This window comes from Taurulus bubalis, assembly GCF_910589615.1.
Source record: "Taurulus bubalis genome assembly, chromosome: 6".
In the NCBI taxonomy this organism is placed as follows: domain Eukaryota; kingdom Metazoa; phylum Chordata; class Actinopteri; order Perciformes; family Cottidae; genus Taurulus; species Taurulus bubalis.
In genome coordinates, this window is record NC_136594.1 from 463,012 (window position 1) to 481,417 (window position 18,406).

The 18,406-nt window shown below is 41.3% G+C and overlaps 1 protein-coding gene across 1 annotated transcript; it reads left to right on the forward strand.

Moving 5' to 3' along the window:
* Positions 1–299: 299 nt before the first annotated feature.
* rrbp1b (ribosome binding protein 1b) lies at positions 300–18,281 on the forward strand. Its single transcript, XM_079219689.1, has 21 exons — positions 300–331; positions 2,555–3,170; positions 3,249–3,388; positions 4,013–4,135; positions 4,326–4,478; positions 4,842–4,960; positions 5,059–5,212; positions 5,296–5,392; positions 5,674–5,753; positions 6,028–6,065; positions 6,504–6,599; positions 6,709–6,760; positions 13,235–13,275; positions 13,579–13,636; positions 13,723–13,791; positions 13,893–13,985; positions 14,839–14,904; positions 15,058–15,150; positions 15,374–15,445; positions 15,519–15,671; positions 17,875–18,281. The coding sequence occupies exons 2-21, from the start codon at positions 2,570–2,572 to the stop codon at positions 18,205–18,207; spliced, it is 2,631 nt and encodes an 876-aa protein (XP_079075815.1). The 5' UTR covers positions 300–331; positions 2,555–2,569; the 3' UTR covers positions 18,208–18,281.
* The last annotated feature ends 125 nt before the right edge of the window (positions 18,282–18,406 follow it).

Consider the following 18,406-nt stretch of genomic DNA (forward strand, 5'->3'; position numbering starts at 1 on the left):
CAAAATAACATTAGTATTTATTTTGTTCGACTTTATTTGAAATGATAGAAAATAAAATATATTCCTGATGTATTTTGCGAATGAATAAAATAAAATAATATAATATAACAAATGCTCAACATTTAATTCTTAAAACAAAACAAATATGATATATTATAAAACTACATCTGTCAAATATGTAGTTTAAGAGAACTACATCTCCCATGAGGCGGCCCGTGTCTGTGACGTCACTGCGGACCGACCAATGAGGAGCCGCGCTACCGGCGGGGGGCGTGGCTAGTGGTCCCGTTCAGAGAAAGTGCCACGACTCTGCAGCCTGGGACCCGGAGAGGTGAGCACTACTTACACACACTGAGATAAAGTACTCTTCAAGTACACACACAGTACATACAAGTACACCTACAAGTACACAGTACAGTAGAAGTACAACCAGAAGTACACAGAGAGGCTTGCAGTCTTTAGGACAGACAGGATGCTTTAAAGAAGAAAACATCTGTAAAGAAAAATGTGTTTCTGCTTTTAAAGCTGCAGGTTCAAAAGTTTACAAGTATTTTAATGAAGTAAATATTAAATATACATCGAGTGTTAAAGTATTTTAATATAGTATAATAGTGTTAAGAACTCAGGGATTTATTTATTTAACTTTATTTTGATTTCAAGCTGGAAAGAAGAAACTGAACTGAGTTACATAACGAAGTGTGTGTGTGTGTGTGTGTGTGTGTGTGTGTGTGTGTGTGTGTGTGTCTGTGTACGTGTGTGTGTGTTTGTCTGTGTGTGTGTGTGTGTTTGTCTGTGTGTGTGTCTGTGTGTATGCGTCTGTGTGTCTGTATGTGTGTGTTTGTGTGTACGTGTGTTTGTGTATGTGTCTGTGTGTCTGTATGTGTGTGTTTGTGTCTGTGTGTTTGTGTGTCTGTATGTGTGTGTTTGTGTCTGTGTGTTTGTGTGTCTGTATGTGTGTGTTTGTGTGTGTCTGTGTGTGTCTGTGTGTGTCTGTGTGTCTGTATGTGTGTGTTTGTGTGTATGTGTGTGTGTGTCTGTGTCTGTGTGTTTGTGTCTGTGTGTGTCTGTGTGTGTCTGTGTCTGTGTGTGTGTGTGTCTGCGTGTGTATGTGTGTGTGTTTGTCTGTGTGTGTGTGTGCGTGTGTCTGTGTGTGTATCTGTGTGTGTATCTGTGTATATGTGTGTGTATGTGTGTTTGTCTGTGTGTGTATGTGTGTGTCTGTGTGTATGTGTTTCTGTGTGTATGTGTATCTGTGTATGTGTGCATATGTGTGTGTGTGTGTGTGTGTGTGTGTGTGTGTGTGTGTGTGTGTGTGTGTGTGTGTGTGTGACGTTGTACTTTATGACGTTTTGGGAACAAAATGTTCTTGCAGTCTAAAAGTGACTCAGCAGAATCTACTGATGAAATAAGTTTAAATATTTCAGAAGATCTTTCAAAAACTCATCAAAGGTTTTTTAGCTCAAGAAATCTGAAAGTATGAATATATAAATGTAGTATAAAGTATCAGAACAGTGAAGTACTAGTACATGCATCACTCCTTAATGAATATTGATCAACAGGTTTAGTTTGAGAACGTAAACAAACTGACCCTGAGGACCTTCAGGGGTCGTCTCTTGTCGCTGTTTCTTTCATCTCTGAGTTTTGGGAACTTTTCAGTCTTTTAAACACAAAACAATTCATCAATAAATTCATCAGCAGATTGATTATTAGCTGTAATATCTATGATGTCACCGTTCTGTGATGTCATGTGATGTCACTGTCCTGTGATGTCACCATTCTGTGGTGTCATGTGATGTCACCGTTCTGTGATGTCACCGTTCTGTGATGTCATGTGATGTTACCGCCCTGTGATGTCACCGTTCTGTGATGTCACCGTTCTGTGATGTCACAGTTCTGTGATGTCACCGTTCTGTGATGTCATGTGATGTCACCGTCCTGTGATGTCACCGTTCTGTGATGTCACCGTTCTGTGACGTCACCGTCCTGTGATGTCACCGTTCTGTGATGTCACCGTTCTGTGATGTCATGTGATGTTACCGCCCTGTGATGTCACCGTTCTGTGATGTCATGTGATGTTACCGCCCTGTGATGTCACCGTTCTGTGATGTCACCGTTCTGTGATGTCACAGTTCTGTGATGTCACCGTTCTGTGATGTCATGTGATGTCACCGTCCTGTGATGTCACCGTTCTGTGATGTCACCGTTCTGTGACGTCACCGTCCTGTGATGTCACCGTTCTGTGATGTCACCGTTCTGTGATGTCACCGTTCTGTGACGTCACCGTCCTGTGATGTCACCGTTCTGTGATGTCACCGTTCTGTGATGTCACCGTTCTGTGACGTCACCGTTCTGTGACATCACAGTTCTGTGATGTCACCGTTCTGTGATGTCATGTGATGTCACCGTCCTGTGATGTCACCGTCCTGTGATGTCACCGTTCTGTGATGTCACCGTTCTGTGATGTCACCGTTCTGTGACGTCACCGTCAGCCGATCAGGACCTTTTGGTTCCGGAGCCGTTTCGTTGTGAGCTAAAGTCTTGTCTTCACCTCCAGACTTCCTGCCCCGTCATGGACGCCTCGGACCCGCAGACACTCGGCTTCATGGTCTTCGGAGGATTCATGTTCATCTCGGCGGTGGGCATCGCCCTCGTCTCCACGCTCTCCATGAAGGAGACGTCGTACGAGGAGGCGCTGGCCAATCAGCGCCGCGGGCTCGTCCAGGCGCCGCCGCAGAGAGCGGAGAAGAAGAAGAAGGACAAGACCCTGGAGAAGAAGAACAAAGCCAGGAAGAAGGAGGACCGGCCCGACGACAAGCTCTCAGAACCGGGCGCTGACGGTGGCGAGGAGCAGGAGGCGGCGGCTAGTCCCGACCCGGAACCCGAGCCGGAACCTGCCGCCACCCCCGAACCCAAACCAACACCTGATCCAGAACCCGCCGCGGTCACCGAGTCCCCTCTGGCGCCTTCACCAAAGGAGAAGAAAAAGAAGAAGTCAGCCAAGGTGGAGCCGGCTGCTGCGGTGGAACCGGCTGCTCAGGAGGTTCTGCTCGTGGCCGCGGCGCCGGTGGTGGACGTCGGCACCGAAGTCACCAAAGAACCTTCTGCTGCTAAAACCGACGCGCCCAAAGAGACGGCGAGCAAGAAGAAGTCTAAGAGCAAACCTGAGCCAGGTGAGTGAACGAACAGGAAGTTAAATGGTGTGATGTGTAAACAGAACCCTGAGGGTTTCGTCCTGGTTCTCCTCTCAGTGACCGACTCCTCCCCGAGGCTGCCGTACGGCGAGCTGCTCGCCGCCGTGTCCAACGCCGCGCTCAGCCAGGACCAGACGCACAAGCTCACGGAGGCCCTGAACCAGAAGGCCGGCGGTCGTCACAACTCCTGGCAGCTGGTAAATGACTACAACACAGCTCATCATTTCCCGTTAGCTCGTTAGCTGCTCGCTCAGTCACCAGCTAAGGGTAGCAGCTAGCACGCTGACTCACTAGTGGATCAGCTGATTAATACAGTCACACAGAAACCACTCGAAAGAAAACGATCTACCAAAGTCTCGTCTTCGAGTTTCACCTCGAAGACGAGACTTTGGTAGATCGTTTTCTTTCGTGGCCGTCGTTTTGCTAACGGAGAACCAGCAGTCTTTATTACCGACTGTCATCTTCTCAAGTGCCACCTGTCCAGCTGCTATATGTATAGTTAGGTACTGATGATCTTTCTGGAAAGCTCTTTGATCGTTTCAAGATGCGATCCCAACAGCAGGTACATTCAACGCCTCTTGTTACGGTCTTGTTACGTCGGCAAAGGTCCAGACGGTCCAATCCAGTAACATATTTAGTCCAAAACACACAATTACATCAATAAATACCCAGGACTGCTGTTGCGTCATTTCAAATGGCCTCACTGTTCATGTACTCCAGTTGGCATGTACACATCGCCCATTTTACAGGAATGGGAACCGGTTAAAGCTTTTGATTCCATCTCATCCAGCGGTGAAGTTGAGTCTGTGTTTGACGTTCAGGCCAGTCAGAGAGGAGATCCGCTGTCCAGTCTGAAGAAGCAGCTGGAGGAGAAGGAGAAGCTGCTGAGCGGCGAGCAGGAGGGCGCCGCCAACGCCAAGAGCCGCCTCCGAGAGCTCAGCAAGGTGAGGCGCTGGTCGAGTGATCGCTGCCAGGCTTACTCCTTCAGTTCTGTCAAGATGACCAGAATTCTACCAAACAGGCAGCACCGATAAGCACTCATTTAGCACTCACAAACATCACCATGACTACGTCCACGCCTTATATTCGGTCCATGGAGATGACATGTTGGATTCAGAGTGTTTCCTTCTTCAGGAACTCGGTGCAGAGAAATCCAAGACGGCATCTTTGGATGCCCGTTTGAAGGCGGAGCTGAGCGCTCATGTTCAGAAGGTCGACGCCATTCGGGCCACAATTGAGACGGCCAACCAGGAACACCTGAGACAAACCCAGCAGCTCACCCAGAAGGTATGGTTGTTCAGTAGCCCACCAGAGAAAGCTTCAAGTCAAGTCTCAAAACGTTCAAGTCTTGAGTCCTTGAAGGGGTTTCTGGGTCAAGTTACAGGTCTTCAAGAGCAAATTACAAGTCTTGAGGAGAAGTATTAAGTCTTAAGTTTCTAATCGAGTATGAGGGCAAATTTAAGCCAAGTCTGATCTTGTAAAGATCTCGAGTCCTTGAAGATGGGTCCATTTCAGCTCTCTGAACGCTGAAATCATTTTCAAAGTTGTTTTAATGGTGAATTTAAGTCTGAGATCTTGAGTTCTGGTGAACTACCTGTTAGCTGTTGTCTTTGTAGCATATTTAGCTAACTGTACGTTGAACTGCAACAGATTGGGAGTCTGCAGGAGCAGCTGGAGAACGGACCCAACGCCCAGCTGGCCCGACTGCAGCAGGAGAACTGCATCCTCCGAGACGCCCTGAACCAGGCGACCAGCCAGGCCGAGAGCAGGTAGGTCGGGTCCGGTTCCCACGACGACTTCCCTGAAAGCAGAGTCAATGTAATTAAGCCCATATCCCAGTCCTGGTCTAACCGAACCGCCACTGCAGACAGAATGCGGAGCTGGCCCGCCTCCGGCAGGACTGTGTCCATCTGGGTCGGGAGTTGACCCAGCGTGCCGATGCCCTGCAAGCCGCCGAGGAGCGCAGGAGGAGCCTGGAGGCCAAGATGGCTGCCGCCCAGCAGGAACTGTGCCAATCCCAGGTCAGAAACACACAGAACTCTAACAATCGATACGCCGGTGGAGCCGCTGTTGACAGGAAGTGACCCGTTTCCTGTTTGTGCAGCTGCTCCGTGACGACGACGAGCGCGCTCTGAAGCGGCGGCTGGAGGAGGTGCGTCTGGAGCTGAAGGCGTCGCAGCAGGAGGCCGCTGCCGCTAGCCGTGAGTGTTTCCATTAGCATGGAGCTAACTCAGCCCTTTTTGGTTTCAGCAGTGCTAACTGATGCTAACCGGTTCTGTAGAAAGTGAACAGAGGACGTTTGTTGTTACTGTGAGCTCGATGTGGTCCTCAGCGTCTTAGTTAACAACTGATCGATAGAGTCCAGGAAGTATTACAGGAAGTAAAACTTTCCTTCAGCTCACATTTGTCCGAGTCTCCATCACGTCCAAATGTCTCTGTAGTCAATAACAGGACTCTGGTCTTCCTGCTGTTCACACCTCAGAGCTGAAGGGGGCGCTGGAGTCCAGAGACACTGAACTACAGGAGCTCAAGGTCCAGCTGGAGAAGCAGCCAGCGGTCCAGGTAACAGTTACACTACTCCGTTCACTGATTTAGTCTGATGATAACAAAGAAGTATAGAATAATATTAGATTCATTTAATACGTCTCAACTATTATGGGATGGATGTTGATGAAATTTGGTTTATCATTCAAGATGAATTGTAAAAACTTTATAATGAAAAATTAATGTGTTATGTAACACATTCAATCAGCTGTTTACTGATCATTGGCTAAAGTTAGCATGCTAACATGCTAAGCTAAGATGAGTTCACAGCAGCACCTGTTTGTGTCTACAGGTGGACGGGTCGTCTGAAGTGGATCAGCTGAAGCTCTGGTAACTCCTCTGATCCCTGAACATCCCTTGACTTCCTGTTTGACTTCCTGTGAGACTTCCTGCGTGACTTCCTGTGAGACTTCCTGTGAGACTTCCTGTTTGACTTCCTGTGTGACATCCTGTGAGACTTCCTGTTTGACTTCCTGTGTGACTTCCTGTGTGACTTCCTGTTTGACTTCCTGTGTGACATCCTGTGAGACTTCCTGTTTGACTTCCTGTGTGACATCCTGTGAAACTTCCTGTGAGACTTCCTGTGTGACTTCCTGTTTGACTTCCTGTGAGACTTCCTGTGAGACTTCCTGTGTGACTTCCTGCGTGACTTCCTGTGAGACTTCCTGTGTGACTTCCTGTGTGACTTCCTGCGTGACTTCCTGTGAGACTTCCTGTGTGACTTCCAGTGAGACTTCCTGTGTGACTTCCTGTGTGACTTCCTGTCAGTGTGCAGCTCAGAGACAAGCAGGTCGTCGCTTTGGAGGCGGAGCTCACTCAGCTGAGGGCGGAGCTACAGCTGCTGACATCATCAGCGTCACAGAGGTCAGAAACACAAACGTCTATATTCAGAGTCCTCTCTCACAGAAGAAGAACTGCAGCTCAACACACTTGAGGTTTTGTAAGTTGTGTCTCTGTGTCTCTGTGTCCTCAGCCTGAAGGGACAGGAAGTGGAAGCAGCAGCTGGTGGCGAGACGCAGAAAGACGTACGTCTGAATTCACAGAACAAACTTCATCACGTTCACACGGCTGTATCGACGAGTTCACAAAGACTTTGTGTGGGGTTACAGGTTATATTCAAGATAGACCAGTTCTGGACTGGATGCTAACGTTAGCTCAAGTTCATGCTAGTTAAAGTTCATGCTAGTTCAAGTTCATGCTAGTTTAAGTTCATGCTAGTTCAAGTGCATGCTAGTTTAGGTTCATGCTAGTTCAAGTTCATGCTAGTTCAAGTTCACGTTGATTAATCCATCAGTCTATTTCAGTTCAAGTTATCTTTTGTTTCATGTCAGCTGCTGAGAAGTGAAGACCCTGAAACATAAACTCTGTAGAACGGATCATTCCTCTCTTTTGTTAATATGTTGTCTGACATCAGAAAACATGTGTAACATATGAACACAACAACAAACTAAACATGTAACGTGTAAACACAAGCTAAACATGTAACATGTAAACACAACAACTAAACATGTAACGTGTAAACACAAGCTAAACATGTAACATGTAAACACAAGCTAAACATGTAACGTGTAAACACAAGCTAAACATGTAACATGTAAACACAAGCTAAACATGTAACGTGTAAACACAAGCTAAACATGTAACGTGTAAACACAAGCTAAACATGCAACATGTAAACACAACAACAAACTAAACATGTAACGTGTAAACTCAAGCTAAACATGTAAGATGTAAACACAAGCTAAACATGTAATGTGTAAACACAACAACAAACTAAACATGTAACGTGTAAACACAAGCTAAACATGCAACATGTAAACACAACAACAAACTAAACATGTAACGTGTAACTACAAGCTAAACATGTAACATGTAAACACAACAACAAACTAAACATGTAACGTGTAAACACAAGCTAAACATGTAAACACAACAACAAACTAAACATGTAACGTGTAAACACAAGCTAAACATGTAAACACAACAACAAACTAAACATGTAACGTGTAAACACAACAAACTAAACATGTAACGTGTAAACACAACAACAAACTAAACATGTAACGTGTAAACACAACAAACTAAACATGTAACGTGTATTACACAACAACAAACTAAACATGTAACGTGTAAACACAAGCTAAACATGTAAAATGTAAACACAACAACTAAACATGTAACGTGTAAACACAACAACTAAACATGTAATGTGTAAACACAACAAACTAAACATGTAACATGTAAACACAACAACAAACTAAACATGTAACGTGTAAACACAACAAACTAAACATGTAGCATGTAAACACAACAACAAACTAAACATGTAACGTGTAAACACAACAACAAACTACACATGTAACGTGTAAACACACACTAAACATGTAACATGTAAACACAACAACAAACTAAACATGTAACGTGTAAACACAAGCTAAACATGTAAAATGTAAACACAACAACTAAACATGTAACGTGTAAACAAAAGCTAAACATGTAAAATGTAAACACAACAACTAAACATGTAACGTGTAAACACAAGCTAAACATGTAAACACAACAACAAACTAAACATGTAACGTGTAAACACAACAAACTAAACATGTAACGTGTAAACACAACAACAAACTAAACATGTAACGTGTAAACACAACAAACTAAACATGTAACGTGTATTACACAACAACAAACTAAACATGTAACGTGTAAACACAAGCTAAACATGTAAAATGTAAACACAACAACTAAACATGTAACGTGTAAACACAACAACTAAACATGTAATGTGTAAACACAACAAACTAAACATGTAACATGTAAACACAACAACAAACTAAACATGTAACGTGTAAACACAACAACAAACTACACATGTAACGTGTAAACACACACTAAACATGTAACATGTAAACACAACAACAAACTAAACATGTAACGTGTAAACACAAGCTAAACATGTAAAATGTAAACACAACAACTAAACATGTAACGTGTAAACAAAAGCTAAACATGTAAAATGTAAACACAACAACTAAACATGTAACGTGTAAACACAAGCTAAACATGTAAACACAACAACAAACTAAACATGTAACGTGTAAACACAACAAACTAAACATGTAACGTGTAAACACAACAACAAACTAAACATGTAACGTGTAAACACAACAAACTAAACATGTAACGTGTATTACACAACAACAAACTAAACATGTAGCGTGTAAACACAAGCTAAACATGTAAAATGTAAACACAACAACTAAACATGTAACGTGTAAACACAACAACTAAACATGTAACGTGTAAACACAACAAACTAAACATGTAACATGTAAACACAACAACAAACTAAACATGTAACGTGTAAACACAACAAACTAAACATGTAGCATGTAAACACAACAACAAACTAAACATGTAACGTGTAAACACAACAACAAACTACACATGTAACGTGTAAACACACACTAAACATGTAACATGTAAACACAACAACAAACTAAACATGTAACGTGTAAACACAAGCTAAACATGTAAAATGTAAACACAACAACTAAACATGTAACGTGTAAACACAAGCTAAACATGTAAACACAACAACAAACTAAACATGTAACGTGTAAACACAAGCTAAACATGTAAAATGTAAACACAACAACTAAACATGTAACGTGTAAACACAACAAACTAAACATGTAACGTGTAAACACAACAAACTAAACATGTAACGTGTATTACACAACAACAAACTAAACATGTAACGTGTAAACACAACAACAAACTACACATGTAACGTGTAAACACACACTAAACATGTAACATGTAAACACAACAACAAACTAAACATGTAACGTGTAAACACAAGCTAAACATGTAAAATGTAAACACAACAACTAAACATGTAACGTGTAAACAAAAGCTAAACATGTAAAATGTAAACACAACAACTAAACATGTAACGTGTAAACACAAGCTAAACATGTAAACACAACAACAAACTAAACATGTAACGTGTAAACACAACAAACTAAACATGTAACGTGTAAACACAACAACAAACTAAACATGTAACATGTAAACACAACAACAAACTAAACATGTAACGTGTAAACACAACAAACTAAACATGTAGCATGTAAACACAACAACAAACTAAACATGTAACGTGTAAACACAACAACAAACTACACATGTAACGTGTAAACACACACTAAACATGTAACATGTAAACACAACAACAAACTAAACATGTAACGTGTAAACACAAGCTAAACATGTAAAATGTAAACACAACAACTAAACATGTAACGTGTAAACAAAAGCTAAACATGTAAAATGTAAACACAACAACTAAACATGTAACGTGTAAACACAAGCTAAACATGTAAACACAACAACAAACTAAACATGTAACGTGTAAACACAACAAACTAAACATGTAACGTGTAAACACAACAACAAACTAAACATGTAACGTGTAAACACAACAAACTAAACATGTAACGTGTATTACACAACAACAAACTAAACATGTAACGTGTAAACACAAGCTAAACATGTAAAATGTAAACACAACAACTAAACATGTAACGTGTAAACACAACAACTAAACATGTAATGTGTAAACACAACAAACTAAACATGTAACATGTAAACACAACAACAAACTAAACATGTAACGTGTAAACACAACAACAAACTACACATGTAACGTGTAAACACACACTAAACATGTAACATGTAAACACAACAACAAACTAAACATGTAACGTGTAAACACAAGCTAAACATGTAAAATGTAAACACAACAACTAAACATGTAACGTGTAAACAAAAGCTAAACATGTAAAATGTAAACACAACAACTAAACATGTAACGTGTAAACACAAGCTAAACATGTAAACACAACAACAAACTAAACATGTAACGTGTAAACACAACAAACTAAACATGTAACGTGTAAACACAACAACAAACTAAACATGTAACGTGTAAACACAACAAACTAAACATGTAACGTGTATTACACAACAACAAACTAAACATGTAGCGTGTAAACACAAGCTAAACATGTAAAATGTAAACACAACAACTAAACATGTAACGTGTAAACACAACAACTAAACATGTAACGTGTAAACACAACAAACTAAACATGTAACATGTAAACACAACAACAAACTAAACATGTAACGTGTAAACACAACAAACTAAACATGTAGCATGTAAACACAACAACAAACTAAACATGTAACGTGTAAACACAACAACAAACTACACATGTAACGTGTAAACACACACTAAACATGTAACATGTAAACACAACAACAAACTAAACATGTAACGTGTAAACACAAGCTAAACATGTAAAATGTAAACACAACAACTAAACATGTAACGTGTAAACACAAGCTAAACATGTAAACACAACAACAAACTAAACATGTAACGTGTAAACACAAGCTAAACATGTAAAATGTAAACACAACAACTAAACATGTAACGTGTAAACACAACAAACTAAACATGTAACGTGTAAACACAACAAACTAAACATGTAACGTGTATTACACAACAACAAACTAAACATGTAACGTGTAAACACAACAACAAACTACACATGTAACGTGTAAACACACACTAAACATGTAACATGTAAACACAACAACAAACTAAACATGTAACGTGTAAACACAAGCTAAACATGTAAAATGTAAACACAACAACTAAACATGTAACGTGTAAACAAAAGCTAAACATGTAAAATGTAAACACAACAACTAAACATGTAACGTGTAAACACAAGCTAAACATGTAAACACAACAACAAACTAAACATGTAACGTGTAAACACAACAAACTAAACATGTAACGTGTAAACACAACAACAAACTAAACATGTAACGTGTAAACACAACAAACTAAACATGTAACGTGTATTACACAACAACAAACTAAACATGTAACGTGTAAACACAAGCTAAACATGTAAAATGTAAACACAACAACTAAACATGTAACGTGTAAACACAACAACTAAACATGTAATGTGTAAACACAACAAACTAAACATGTAACATGTAAACACAACAACAAACTAAACATGTAACGTGTAAACACAACAACAAACTACACATGTAACGTGTAAACACACACTAAACATGTAACATGTAAACACAACAACAAACTAAACATGTAACGTGTAAACACAAGCTAAACATGTAAAATGTAAACACAACAACTAAACATGTAACGTGTAAACAAAAGCTAAACATGTAAAATGTAAACACAACAACTAAACATGTAACGTGTAAACACAAGCTAAACATGTAAACACAACAACAAACTAAACATGTAACGTGTAAACACAACAAACTAAACATGTAACGTGTAAACACAACAACAAACTAAACATGTAACGTGTAAACACAACAAACTAAACATGTAACGTGTATTACACAACAACAAACTAAACATGTAGCGTGTAAACACAAGCTAAACATGTAAAATGTAAACACAACAACTAAACATGTAACGTGTAAACACAACAACTAAACATGTAACGTGTAAACACAACAAACTAAACATGTAACATGTAAACACAACAACAAACTAAACATGTAACGTGTAAACACAACAAACTAAACATGTAGCATGTAAACACAACAACAAACTAAACATGTAACGTGTAAACACAACAACAAACTACACATGTAACGTGTAAACACACACTAAACATGTAACATGTAAACACAACAACAAACTAAACATGTAACGTGTAAACACAAGCTAAACATGTAAAATGTAAACACAACAACTAAACATGTAACGTGTAAACACAAGCTAAACATGTAAACACAACAACAAACTAAACATGTAACGTGTAAACACAAGCTAAACATGTAAAATGTAAACACAACAACTAAACATGTAACGTGTAAACACAACAAACTAAACATGTAACGTGTAAACACAACAAACTAAACATGTAACGTGTATTACACAACAACAAACTAAACATGTAACGTGTAAACACAACAAACTAAACATGTAACGTGTAAACACAAGCTAAACATGTAAAATGTAAACACAACAACTAAACATGTAACGTGTAAACACAAGCTAAACATGTAACGTGTAAACACAACAACTAAACATGTAACGTGTAAACACAACAACTAAACATGTAACGTGTAAACACAAACTAAACATGTAACGTGTAAACACAACAAACTAAACATGTAACGTGTAAACACAAGCTAAACATGTAAAATGTAAACACAACAACTAAACATGTAACGTGTAAACACAAGCTAAACATGTAAAATGTAAACACAACAACTAAACATGTAAAATGTAAACACAACAACTAAACATGTAAAATGTAAACACAACAACTAAACATGTAACGTGTAAACACAACAACTAAACAGGTTCTCAGGTTCTGGTCCGACACTAAAACAAGCTGTGACTTTGAGGCGTTTCTTCTTCTCTGCAGGATTCAGGAAGTGAGACGGAGTCCGATCAAGCCTTTGAAAGGTGAGGAACTCACCTGGATGACGAGTTCAATTATTATTATTATTATTTACATTCACAGTCAGTAACACAACATATAGTTATTTATATTAATTTAATTGTTATGGTGAAATTCAATCATGCAGCAGTTTCACATATCATCTTTGTTGACGTTGTGTTTGTTGTTGACGTGTTTGTTGTTGTTGTTGACGTTGTGTTTGTTGTTGACGTGTTTGTTGTTGTTGTTGACGTTGTGTTTGACGTTGTGTTTGTTGTTGACGTGTTTGTTGTTGACGTGTTGTTGACGTTGTGTTCCTGTGTCGTCAGTCTGGAGAAAGACTCTCAGCTGCTGCGTATGGAGGAAGAACTTCATCAAACTCACGACGTGAGAGTGAAACTAGTTTTAAATTATAATCACATTTAATTTACAAACTCATTGAGAAAAAGACTTCTTTTTCCTCTTGGTCTCAGGAGCTGAAGGACAAAATGGCGACGCTCTTGTCCTCAGAGCAGCGAGAGGCGGAGCTTAAAGCGGCGCTGGTCAGTTTATGAAAACAAATCAGAGAGGTTTGAGATGTGTCTGTATTCATGTTTTAATGACACTAAACTTTAAAAATCATTTATTTTATGAACCTGTCCAGACTGAAGTAGAATCCGGGTTTGCCGCCCTGCGTTTGGACTTCCAGGCGTCGTTGCAGGTTCTGTTTCCTGGCGTCTCCATGGAGACGGAGCAGGTCAGTCAGCTGTTTCCTGTTTGTTTCATCTCTCAGTCACTAGGCTCGTTCGTTAGAGCTGCGCCTGGAGTCCAGACGAGAGCAGCGGCCGCAGGAGGAGGCGTTGACAAAAAACTGCAATCAAGTCGGACAGTTGTCAGCTTTCAGCTGTGTAAACGCAGGAAGTCATAGAAAAAAGTACTTCCTGTTAGTTCCGAACTTTTGTTTACGTGTAGTTTACAGATCACGTTTGGATTTATTATATGTGTTTATAAATATCTATTTATGTAGAAATGAGTGTGTAGCTGCATCCTTTGGTCTTTTGATGTCTGCCTGTGAAATACATTACTAGTAGTTTTGATGTGTGTTGTATAAATACGATTTTGTATTAACAACCACACAATAAATGTTTTTAGATCAAACATGAGACTAATAGTCAATAATCCAGCGTTAAGTATTACAACTACACATGAAATAAGAATTTTCTACAACACGTGGTGTTTGCTGTCAGATCTAAGCTATCAGCTCTCTGATGTGGCGACAGCCAGGCGTTTCCCATCATGCACTGGGCCAAGCAGTCATTTGAGAGCAACTGCGGCGGCTGACTCTGAAATCGACAGCCGGCTTGATCTCGTGAGAGTATCGTTGACCACGTGTGCATGACGTCAGAGCAAGTCGGGAGCAAGTCGAACACAAATCTAACCGGCATGCATTGCGCGCCGATCGCCGCCGATCGATTCTGCGCAGAACTGGATCATCTCGAACGAGCCTATTAGCAGCAACAGCTCCTGCAGCCTGGCAGTCAGCGCTCAGGGCTTAACAGCTCCTGCAGCCTGGCAGTCAGGGCTTAACAGCGCTGTGTTTCCTTCTGCAGAGAAACTGGCTGGAACTTTTCACTCAGAAAGTTCAGGAGAGTAAAAGAGCAGCGGAGAGCTCTGAGGTAAGAACAGTTTTTTCTTTCAGAGTTCCATCAGAACACGAAGCTGCTGCAGGAAACGGTGACAACAACAACTTCATGTTAATAAACAGAAAAATATAAATGTTTTTTGTAATTTCTTCTCATGTTTTTGTTTATTGTTTTCTTCTCTAACAGGAGGCGGAGCTTCAGGCGTTACGCCGACGTGCCGAAGAAGAAGAAAACGTCTGGAAGAGCAAACTGTCTGAAGCCGAGCTGCAGAAACAAACGGTAAGAAAAACAACATCATATGCCGATGATGCGGTTGTTTATGTTCATTGTCTTGTTTCATTGTCTTTGTTCATATTTATTGTTTATGTTTCATTGTATTTGTTTATGTTCCATTGTCTTGTTTATGTTTCAGCACTAATGATGTATTCAACATCACTGTTCTATTACACATGTACCTTTAGAGCTGCTCGCGTGTTGTTCAGCGTGTTGCTGCTGTCTGCAGGTCCTGGATCAGCTGCAGCTGCTGGAGGAAGAGCTTCAGAGGAAGAGCTCGGAGGCAGAGAACACCCAGCAGGTCGGTCCTCTCTTCTTCTGAAGACGAGCAGTGAGGCTCCATGTTGCCTTAAAACACGTCTGTTGTGTCTCAGCTGAAGGAGCAGATGCTGCTGCTGGAGGCTCAGCTGGAGGAACAGCTGGAGGCTCAGCTGGAGGAACAGCTGGAGGCTCAGCTGGAGGAACAGCTGGAGGCTCAGCTGGAGGAACAGCTGGATGAGGCCAGCATCAGCCAGGAGCTCTCTCAGGTCTGAACCAGGTCCCATGTTGCAGGTCCAATGTTGTAGGTCACATGTTGCAGGTCACATGATTTATGTTGTAGGTCACATGTTGCAGGTCCCATAGTGTAGGTCACATATTGCAGGTCACATGTTGTATGTTTTAGGTCACATGTTGTATGTTGTAGGTCCCATGTTGCAGGTCCCATGTTGTAGGTCACATGTTGCAGGTCCCATGTTGTAGGTCACATGTTGCAGGTCACATGTTGCAGGTCCCATGTTGTAGGTCACATGTTGCAGGTCCCATGTTGTATGTTGCAGGTCACATGTTGTAGGTCACATGTTGCAGGTCACATGTTGTATGTTGTAGGTCACATGTTGCAGGTCACATGTTGTATGTTGCAGGTCATATGTTGCAGGTCACATGTAGTACGTTTTAGGTCACATGTTGTATGTTGTAGGTCACATGTTGCAGGTCCCATGTTGTATGTTGTAGGTCACATGTTGCAGGTCACATGTATGTTGTAGGTCCCATGTTGCAGGTCACATGTTGTAGGTTACATGTTGCAAGTCACATGTATGTTTTAGGTCACATGTTGTATGTTGTAGGTCACATGTTGCAGGTCCCATGTTGTATGTCACATGTTGCAGGTCACATGTTGTATGTTTTAGGTCACATGTTGTATGTTGTAGGTCACATGTTGCAGGTCCCATGTTGTATGTCACATGTTGCAGGTCACATGTTGTATGTTGCAGGTCACATGTTGCAGGTCACATGTTGTATGTTGTAGGTCACATGTTGTATGTTGTAGGTCACATGTTGTAGGTTGTAGGTCACATGTTGCAGGTCACGTTGCAGGTCACATGTTGTATGTTGTAGGTCACATGTTGTATGTTGTAGGTCACATGTTGTAGGTCACATGTTGCAGGTCACGTTGCAGGTCACATGTTGCAGGTCCCATGTTGTATGTTGTAGGTCACATGTATGTTGTAGGTCCCATGTTGCAGGTCACATGTTGTAGGTTACATGTTGTATGTTGCAGGTCACATGTTGCAGGTCACATGTTGTATGTTGTAGGTCACATGTTGCAGGTCACGTTGCAGGTCACATGTTGCAGGTCCCATGTTGTATGTTGTAGGTCACATGTATGTTGTAGGTCCCATGTTGCAGGTCACATGTTGTAGGTTACATGTTGCAAGTCACATGTTGTATGTTTTAGGTCACATGTTGTATGTTGTAGGTCACATGTTGCAGGTCCCATGTTGTATGTCACATGTTGCAGGTCACATGTTGTATGTTTTAGGTCACATGTTGTATGTTGTAGGTCACATGTTGCAGGTCCCATGTTGTATGTCACATGTTGCAGGTCACATGTTGTATGTTGCAGGTCACATGTTGCAGGTCACATGTTGTATGTTGTAGGTCACATGTTGTATGTTGTAGGTCACATGTTGTAGGTTGTAGGTCACATGTTGCAGGTCACGTTGCAGGTCACATGTTGTATGTTGTAGGTCACATGTTGTATGTTGTAGGTCACATGTTGTATGTTGTAGGTCACATGTTGTAGGTCACATGTTGCAGGTCACGTTGCAGGTCACATGTTGCAGGTCCCATGTTGTATGTTGTAGGTCACATGTATGTTGTAGGTCCCATGTTGCAGGTCACATGTTGTAGGTTACATGTTGTATGTTGCAGGTCACATGTTGCAGGTCACATGTTGTATGTTGTAGGTCACATGTTGCAGGTCACGTTGCAGGTCACATGTTGCAGGTCCCATGTTGTATGATGTAGGTCACATGTATGTTGTAGGTCCCATGTTGCAGGTCACATGTTGTAGGTTACATGTTGCAAGTCACATGTTGTATGTTTTAGGTCACATGTTGTATGTTGTAGGTCACATGTTGCAGGTCCCATGTTGTATGTCACATGTTGTATGTTTTAGGTCCCATGTTGTAGGTCACATGTTGTAGGTCACATGTTGCAGGTTGCATGTTGAAGGTCACATGTTGAAGGTCACATGTTATACATACATATAAATATATAAACATGCATTGGGTTATTTTTCTTAAAATATCTTATGATATATAATAAAAAAGATCGAAGTTAAAGATAATATCTTATCTTAATATATCTTATTTGCCCAAATTGATCTCAAACATTAATAAATAAATAGCATTTGAAAAAGGTCAAACCTTTCAAATGTTTCTTTTGAGAATTATTCTGTTTCTTCAGGAGGAGACTGAGGTCCAGGTCCAGGAGGAGGTCCAGGTCCAGGAGGAGGTCCAGGAGGAGGAGGAGGTCCAGGTCCATGAGGAGGTCCAGGACGAGGTCCTGGAGGCGGTCCAGGTCCAGGAGGAGGTCCAGGTCCATGAGGAGGTCCAGGTCCAGGAGGAGAAGGTCCATGAGGAGGTCCAGGTCCAGGAGGAGGTCCAGGTCCAGGAGGCGGTCCAGGTCCAGGAGGAGGAAGAGGAGGTCCAGGTCCAGGAGGAGGAAGAGGAGGTCCAGGTCCAGGTCCAGGAGGAGGAGAAGGTCCAGGTCCAGGTCAAGGAGGAGACGGAGGTGTGAAGTGTCCGGTGTCTCGTTTCCATGGTTACATGTCGTGAGACTTCCTGTCTGGTTTTACTGAACTGACCAATAAACAGAAAAGTGACTCAAAGTCTGGCTCTTTGATTACATGCTACATGCTAACATGCTAACGGGGCCCCGCCCACAAACACAGGACAGCGTGACGGATGAAAGCCAAGTTTATTGATCAGTAACACAA

What these genes read in the sequence shown, in the direction of transcription:
- rrbp1b (XM_079219689.1), top strand. Translation starts at nt 2,570, where the DNA reads ATGGACGCCTCGGACCCGCAGACACTCGGCTTCATGGTCTTCGGAGGA. An exon ending in AGGAACTGTGCCAATCCCAG is followed by an intron (nt 5,213 to 5,295) that starts GTCAGAAACACA and finishes CTGTTTGTGCAG; the next exon opens with CTGCTCCGTGACGACGACGA. An exon ending in TCTCCATGGAGACGGAGCAG is followed by an intron (nt 13,986 to 14,838) that starts GTCAGTCAGCTG and finishes TTCCTTCTGCAG; the next exon opens with AGAAACTGGCTGGAACTTTT.